Here is a 9,088-nt window from a genome sequence, read left to right on the forward strand (position 1 = left end):
TAAGTAAACGGTGGGGGAGGGGGGGGGGGGGTAACTTGGCCGCTGAGAGAGCGCTTGACGAGAACAAGGACTGATGCTTCCTCAACAGAGGCCAGGTCAGAAAGACAAAAATAAGAACAGAGCTTAAAGGGAATGCGGGAGGTTGAACGAGGGAAAGGGAATGATAGACACGAAGAGGGAGAGAGAGAGAAAGAGAGAGAGAGAAACGCACGCATGCAAAGTGCAGCGAGCAGCTTTTCCATCAGCTTCCAGATGTAACATAAACAGGTCCGTCACTTTGGGCTTGGATCAAGATCGGACCGAAAAGAGAAAAGTGTGGCGCAAGTCACACTCTCAGAGTGTACACACTTACTTCAGGCACACAAATAAACACACACACACACACACACACACACACTTGAAGTGAAGGGGTACACACAGAAACACCCACCGAGCAGAGAAGAAAGTCCCTGCAGAAGGGTTATAATGTGTTGCTTTGGTGACGGTGGCCTAACAAAACAGTGGCATAGCTTGTTAACATCAAATGACTCCAAGCGCATAGCACGCACTCACTCACTCACTCATTCTCACACACACACACACACGCTGAAAACCTCAGGGGGTCATTCGTGACGTTGGTTTGTTTCTATGTGTGTGTTTCTATTTCTCTGTCTCTTATGTGTCAAAGTTTCCAACTACAACCGATTGCAAGTTCAATCCGGTGAAAGCGTGTCAGCGTACTGCGCGTGTGCCCGTTGCCTCATGATGAGTGTGTGCGACGTGTGTGTTTGTGTGTAAGTGTGTGCCTGGCTGAAGACGACGTACATTCCTCTTCCCCAATTCTCCTCCCATGCATGTGTATGTGTCTTCATTTGGAACATAAATGCACCTCTTTCATGCGAGAATGCCGGTGTCTTTGTTCTCGCCCCATCTTTGTCAAGGACCCCTTCTAACGACCTTGAGAATGACGATATTCTTTTGGCTGGCGTTCACTACTTCAAAGGGTGGTTTGAGGGTTAAAAAGACAATTATGGTTTCATACAACCTGGATCTTATTTTAGTAGTTTTGGCCATCAAATCATCATTCTTATCTGTAATTACATCACATTACACTCCAAGTCAAAAGAAAAGGCAAGACCTCAAGCCGTCAGACGATCATAGAGATTCCAACGCAACCCCCGGGTTCGCAAAACGTACTTTGAAGAGAAAATGACGGCAAAGTGTGAAGTAATCGCCCCAAATTATTCGCGGTGAACATCCATCACAGTTAAGAGACCTGCGTTGACAAACCATACTTTCAGTACGGAAGGATTTTAAGTGATCCTCCAAATGAAATGGTTTCGATAATGTTGTCCGCTGTCGACTTGTTTACAACCTGTCGGGTCCGCTGACTTGTAGTCCCCAGATCTCAGCATGCGAGGGGAACCAGTGCAATACACAAAACTAGGACTCAAGTTGTAACGCGCTGTACTTTTCCTTTGAGGGATGCGTTTAGAATAAGGTTGGGTTTTTGGGGTTTGGCATAGTTGTGAAGAAGGTTGGGGTAAGGGCTGAGGAATGCACTATGTCACTGAGTGTCCCCGCAAGTGCAGCACAATCATGCAGACATTAATGCAAGTGTGCATTCATTTGTTTGCATGTATTTCCTTGTACTTATGCCAGTGAGTGTGTGCACCTGTGTGTGTATGTATACACAGTGTTTTAATACTGCCAGCTAGCTCTTTTTCCCCCAGAAGGGCAGTGCCCGGCGTCAGTGCCAGCCTGCTGCCTCTTTGGCATCCTGAGAGTCATTATTTATATATTTTTTTAAAAGGTCAACTCCCCCCACATGCTGGAGAAACTTGGGGAGGAGCATATCGCCCACTGACCTAGAACTGCAGACTACATATTGGTTGCCCTCACTTGTGCCATTTGGCATCCCATAACTGAATCAAACATAGTTGGAAGGGCACAAAATGGTTACCACGGGATGGCCGCAGATGATAGGCGTGACATTAAGAGGCCGTTTGAGAACAGCAAGCTCATTGTGGCTTTTGCTTCTTAGTTTAGACTCGTCTGCTGGAGCAATAACCCTCGGCTGCTCCTCAGATGTATTACATCACCGTCATAACCGAACAGTAAAGAACAGTCCTCGCTGAGCGATGGCTTTAATGCATGTGTGCTGACTTAGGTCGCCCTCAAAGCAGCGCACATATACAGAAATGCTGCACCAACAAAATACGTCGGTAATTAGCTCCCTGGTTTCCACAAAAGTTGGCAAAGACCCGACTCAGCCCGGTGAGCAGAGAGTCACGGCAATGCGTCTCGGACTCATCGGACTTCTTGGTTGTTTGCAGTGAGGGAGTTGAACAGCAGTGAACACCACCACGGTCCAGTGAAACAGATTGCTCTTGATCCAATCAGATGGATGGAAATCAGGAGAAGGGATCATGGACAGGTGAGCACCAAAGTAACAAAACACACACACACACTCAAAGAAAATGCTGTTTCACAGCTGAGGGTGTGGTGGCTACAGCATCCATTGACCAATCAACACCAAGCTGTGAGAAGAGCCAGAAGCAGAGGCTGGAACGTGTGTGTGTGTGTGTGTGTGTGTGTGTGTGTGTGTGTGTGTGTGTGTGTGTGTGTGTGTGTGTGTGTGTGTGTGTGTGTGTGTGTGTGTGTGTGTGTGTGTGTGTGTGTGTGTGCCCACTCTATGTACATCTTCCGCCGGAGACTGAAAACACACCTTTTCCGACTATATCTGGATTAAAACACAGATTAGCACTTCAGTGGCATTTAAATAGCACTTACTTATGGTACTTTTGTAGTTCGACTATGTTGAGGAAATGTTACTTTCTGTATTCTTGTTGTTCTGAGTTTAGACTCTAGGTTGAAATGCACTTATTGTAAGTCGCTTTGGATAAAAGTGTCTGGTAAATGACATGTAATGTAATGTAATGCACAGAAACACACACACACATACACAGTGGCAGGATCTTAGTGTGCGCTCCGTGGTTGGCTGGCACGCTGAAGGGAAATGGGAGTTGTGAAAACTGTATGTGTGTGTGTGCGTGTGTGTGTGTGTGTGTTGAGAGACTGGTGAGGAGAGGTAAGGAGGAGGCGAGGGAGAAGGAGATGAGCCAAGAGAGAAGGTGGGAATAAGAACACAAAGGAGCGCCGAGGAACGCCGAGGGATGGGAAAGTACGAGAGAAGTCGGAAAGAGAAACAAAGCTAATGTGAGGATGAAGAGCTGGGCAGGGAAAGAAATAAATAAAGAAAGACCTTTCTCTCGTGCCAGACGAGGCTAAAGAAAGTAGAGAAGGTGTTTCTCATAAAAGAAACTTGCCAAAACGTCCTCAAAGTGCCGTTAGAGAGGGAAAAGAAAAATAGGCCGTTCAGATCAGAATTAGTTAGTGTTGAGTTGGCTCCGGCAGCTTCCAGCAGTGAACTCACTCAACTGCAAAAAAAACGCACCTCGACATATACATTTGACGCACAGAAAAACATATGTGATCATACATATAACACTTAAAACATGTCCTGGTCGCAGCTCAACCAATCGCAGGGACCCGTGAGAGTTTACAGCCATCGATTTCCCCTCGTTTCACGGCACTTGGGGCAACAGTTTGGAATTTGCAGCTCTAGAAATCAACTCTCTTGGGTGTGTGTGTGTGTGTAGGTTTGTGTGTGTGTGTGTGTTGGGCAGGTGTGAATTGGACCCCGGAGAGAAAAGCCATCCGTGTTTTCCAATCCATTTTACCCAGCCTCGTTAAGCCTGTTAAGCCTCCCCCGAAACCCTCCACTCAAATTAGATGCAAATGAGGTCTCAAGTGGCTTCCCGAGGAGGACATTACAGAATTGACTGGCCCGAGGTAATCTGCGAGGCGGCCCGCGAGTGTGTGTGTGTGTGTGTGTGTGTGTGTGTGTGTGTGTGTGTGTGTGTGTGTGTGTGTGTGTGTGTGTGTGTGTGTGTGCGTGTGTGTGTGTGTGCGTGAAGTGAAGTTGAGGCCACCACTGTTTTTTTCTCGTTAACCTTTCCAAATGCTCTCTTTACAAAAGTGGATAAAACGGGGGGCTTTAAAAGAGCTTCATTACGTAGTTTTGACAGGTGGACTCTGGCTCTGACTTCTTCACTTAGCGCCGTGCGGGAAATTGAACCGGATTTAAAGGAACTCAGTGTAATAAAGAGAGTACGTAAGTGGGGACTAACACTAAAGGACCACACTGGTGGTTGTCTAACGATTTTTCATTTGGCCTTTCTAAGCTGTGCCTTCAAAGTAAAAGTCTCTATTGTGTACTTTTTCATTGTTATAGTATATCAGTATATCTTCAAGTGACTTAACTCGTGTTCTTTTCTACATTTGTTTTCAGTAACCTCCACCGACTCTCGAGAGAGCTTTTTATTCGGGACATGTGGCTGGAGCGAGCGCGATAAAGCGAGCGGAGCAGTATATGGTAGCCGAAAAAAGATTTTCCACTCGAGATAAGGCGAGAGTCATGTCCTTTTCTCAAACGCCACATGGCTTGTGGTCTTGTACTCTGGTGTGGTGAGACTACCATTGGTGGAGAATACGGTATCCCCCCCCCCCCGCCCCGCCCCTCCTCTCTCTGAGTTTATCCTTTTGTAACTGAACATTTCTGCAAAACGGTGCGTCTATAAAGAAAAGCAATACTTCACCATGAGACCGAACAACTAAATCGTAAAAAATAAATGTAGGGCGGACCACCATCAGGATTTTTAAAGGGAAAGATGAAGTTTTACTTTCTAAAAGCTACAAAAAATGTGGTTGTCTTGACCTGTTTTCCAGTCATGATTGACATAAAAAAGAAATGCTTTCCATTCACAACTAACCAAATGATGAGTTTAGGTTTTGAAACAACAAACGTCTCTCCCTCTGGCTCTACATACAAATACATTAAATAAGTGACGTTTTAATAAAATAAAAAGGTGAAACGGGGACAAAATCAATGATCATGTTGATATTCAGTATTACCACTGAGAAGTTAAGGAGATATTCAAGCATGGCCGGCTCCTCACTTGGACGCAAATGAGCATTTTTACTCATAACTTCACAAACTTGGCACTTTTTTTGTTATACAGAATCTGTTGTCCACGTGGACCTCATCCGCGTTGTCAAAGCCAAATCCCTGCTCGCGGCAATAATGCTCATCTCTCTTTCCTGAAAGGTTTCTCCATCTGCCGTAACCTTTCGAACTGAAATCTCATCCATTTTAATGTTTCCCATCTCAGACTCCCTCAAATACATCTGACACAGAGAGAGAAAGATGAAGGCGGGCAGAGAGGGAGAGAAGGAGGGAGGGAAGGAATGAGCAACTCTTGGCCAAAGTCACAGCTGAAACACTGACCTGGATAAATCAGGGAAACATAAACACATAGTTTCTGGAGCAAAAGTGGAGGGAGGTGTGGGGGGGGGGGGAGCAAATATTCCACCCCAGGGACCCCAGCGCGAGGCAGGGGGACCCCTTATCCCCCCTCCCCATCACAGCCCGCTCTAATTATTTATTTTCCTTGGGTGTAAATGTCTTGGGGGGGATTGCTGTGTAAAAGCCAACAGGTCCTGGGAGGTCACGGGCGTCCTGTGGGACGGGAGCGGCGTGGGCCTCGTTGTTCACACTCGCTCGTATCCCGCACACACAATCACACGAGCCGACACAAATACACAAACATATCTCCAACAAACAGGGGCAATAAGTCAGGAGCGCACGGACGTAGGCCTACGCTAATCAGACGTTCCTCGTCCATTGGTGCCAAACACGCATCGACCAACACGACCCCCCACGTCCCCGAGCGGCCTTCTGATTGTGTTTGTTGTCTCAGGGTGAGGCCTGTTGTTGATCCCCCGCGGGGCTTTTGGCTGCTCCGTTATCGTGCATAATCACTTCCATACCTTAACGCCACTAGGTGTGTGTGTGTGTGTGTTTGTGAATGCGTGTGTGTGGCTGCGGGGGGTGTCGTATACGTGTCAAGATCAGGCTCAAGGTGGCAGCAGCGGCTGTCAGGGGTCCCGTCTCTGCCTCGGGAATGAATATCATTTCAAACTAACTGTCACCAGATTTCCCCCCCCCCCCCCAACAGAAAAAAAAACAAACGAAGAAAGTAATTCTTCAAGAGAAAAGTCACCGTTTAGGATTTCACACAAACCGCAAGACGATCCACGGCCAAATTAAGGAACATGAAAAGACTTCAGTGCAGAGGAGTGTGGGAGATTATAAAACAAGCTTTCGGGAGCTCTCACCTTTCATTTTGAGCCGTTTAAAAACTTCATGACTCGCTCTAAAGCTGCTTCAGCACTGTTGTCCTTTCACTGGGGTCACTGGTGAACTTTAAGGTAGTATCATGTGCAGCATCTATTATGTGTACAACCACAGGGATTGCAGTCTCGTGTATTCTTTTAGCCATGAGGTACGCAGTACTTGAAACAAGTCCCCAAAAGCTAGACCCCTTGTTTTGGATCAGTATATTGGGAGCCCAATAGAAATAATGGGTTATTTTTCCAATGTATCAGCCTTATCAGGATAACATGCCTCTAAAAGTTTGAAATGACACCTTTATTAACTTTATAAACTGTTGTAGGGATGTTTAGCCCATTTTCTAATTCATGGCAAGGACTGTTAATCGTTATCAACTGATATAAACTGATAGAAATTAAGCGGTAAGACATGCAAAATGAAACCATAAATGAATATTACTCCGGAAATATAATTGATTTGTTTTCCTTATCATGATCACTGAAAGGTTCAGAGTTTAAATCCATTACGGTTCACGTGGAACTTGGATACAACGCCACACTTCTTCAGAAAGAAAATGGCACAATATGTGTTTAAAAAAACACAGCTTTTTCATTTTGTGAACAAAGCTGAAGTTTAAATTGTCTAATGAATGGCGTTTTTTAAAAGTGTGAAGCTCGAGCTCCATCTCCTCTGATCTGAGTCCTTCAAAAGCGCGTTCATCTGTCATGGAGGCGCCACTGGGCTCTCGTGTCACACAAGCGCTGCTCTTTCGGGTTCACGCGTAAAAGCCAAGGAAGGAACGCGCACCTCAAGGCCACGGGGTACGCGAACATATATGTGAGAAAGTCGATGACAGACAGACAGACAGACAGACGAGGAGATGTGCGTAAACTGTTATGAAAGCCCACTTACAGGCGGTCGGCGTTCCTCGGTATTCCTTTCGGCACGGTCTTCAAGCCGAGACCCTGGCAGTCCACATGCGATCCGGAGCAGCTGCACTTGTGCGGGCATCCAGTCACCGAGGCGGCGCACAGCAGCAGCGCCAAAACCAGAGCCCAGAGCCGGCCGAGCGGAGCCCGCTTCTCCGGCATGATATCCACTGAAAATACTTCCAAACCCAAGTTAAAAGTTAATTGAAAATCCGCGGGTGGGAAGTAGACGTTGTAGAAGTATTGATCCGTGAAGAAGAAGAAAAAAAGGGGCTAAGAGAGGTCGTTCGACTGTGTGGTAGAAGTGTAAAGAAAAAGGGAAAAAGAAGAAGTGATGGGAGCCGGAATCAATCGCTTGTTGCAGAAGTTCACCAAAGTTTCTCTCAAGAGACTCGATCAGTCACAAGCTCCTTGAATCGCTGCGTTGCCATTGAAGAAGAAAAAAAGGGTCAGGAAAAGTGAGGATCTGTCTGTGACACTGTGCAAAGAAAAACTTTCCCCCCTTTTTTAAAACATCTTACAAACGCGTCACTCAACGCTCGATGCGTAAAAAAGAAAGTCTCCCCTCCTCAGAACGCAGCCCATTCACAAACTCTCCGGGAACAAGTTATCAGCCTGACTCCTCAACTTTCCAAGGTGAAAATGTTCAGCTGGGGTGTAACCTCCTTCCAGGGAACATCCCTCCGCTGCCAGGGATTTTTTTTTTTTTTAAGTGAGAGTTGCAGCCTAATCAGTGTGTGTGTGTGTGTGTGTGTGTGTGTGTGTGTGTGTGTATGTGTGCGTGTGTGAGGGGGGGGGTAGATGAAGAAGAATAAGTTGAGAGAGCAGAGGCACAGACTGATATAGCCTTGCGCCTGGTATTGCGAGAATGAGAGAGGTACACAGATGTGTACTTAGGTTTCCCCCCAAAATTCTCTCTCTCTCTCTTTCTCTCTCTCTCTCTCTCTCTCTCTCCTCTTGCAGGTTGATGTCACCCCACACAGAGAGGAGGCTTTACAAACTTCCCCTTCATCATCCCCGCGTGAAACACTTTGAAACACTCCGAGCTCTCCGTGCGTGGCAGCAGACGGCGCGCCGCATATTTGAGCTCATTTCCCAGCAACTCATCCTCTCTCACCGTGGCCCATACGTCATCTTAACGATTTACTTTGTGACCGTACAGTTGGTTTGGAGCCATGTGTGTCTTTTTATGAGCCATCTCGTCAAATACTCCAGAGCATCATCCTCGGGGAGTCTGTGTGTCGACTTTATTGATTCACGCAGGGCTGATCGATCAATCAATGTTATTTATCTTCTATTATGTTGGGAAATATCACAAAGTTCAAGGTGACATAAAAACTTGGATTCAATTAATTGATCGAGTTGCATTGATACAAGTAAAGATGTGAGGCGATGATAAGATGACAGGACCACTCCCACGTGTTTGACATACACTTGGATGTGAGTTTCAGGTTATTCGGTAATGAGCTCTGTTTAAGTTCACTGACACTGGTTTCCACTCACATCTGTTCAGTGCGGCTCTGGGAAGTGAGAAGAGACTTTCTTCCAGTGCGGGTCCGCGCTCTGAGGAGTGGGCGTCCCTCTGCTGCCCTCTACCGGGAGACCGGAACACGTTCAGGGGCTAATCGTTAACTCGTGGTCTTGAAGCTGGATGAAATATGTTCACTTGTCATTAAAATCAGTGTCCTCCAAATTAGTCCAATTCATTTGGGGGATTTTCCTGCAAAATATATTTGTGTCCTTGTTTTTCAAAGCCGTGTTTTTGGTCGATAATGAACAGTGGAAAGTTCATAAATAATAATTGCAGTAAACAGTAATTGTGTGTCTCATTCTGGGACTGATTCAAAGCTGATTAAAACATCAGTTCACCTGTCAGTTGAAACCCCCGCCAGACCGCGGGCCGGTTTTATATGTCATCAAATCTGCAGTCGATACCCCTGAAAAC

The 9,088-nt window shown here is 46.2% G+C and overlaps 1 protein-coding gene across 1 annotated transcript in view; it reads right to left on the reverse strand.

The window, feature by feature from the left end:
• The window catches only part of slit3 (slit homolog 3 (Drosophila)), a 226,894-nt gene extending 219,222 nt beyond the window's left edge, over positions 1-7,672 (reverse strand). The window contains exon 1 of the mRNA XM_056438887.1: positions 7,127-7,672. Coding sequence (XP_056294862.1) covers positions 7,127-7,305 — 179 coding nt within the window. The 5' untranslated portion in view covers positions 7,306-7,672. The remainder of the gene's footprint in view (positions 1-7,126) is intronic.
• Positions 7,673-9,088: the final 1,416 nt, after the last annotated feature.

Source organism: Pseudoliparis swirei, chromosome 19 (assembly GCF_029220125.1).
Source record: "Pseudoliparis swirei isolate HS2019 ecotype Mariana Trench chromosome 19, NWPU_hadal_v1, whole genome shotgun sequence".
Taxonomy (NCBI): Eukaryota; Metazoa; Chordata; class Actinopteri; order Perciformes; family Liparidae; genus Pseudoliparis; species Pseudoliparis swirei.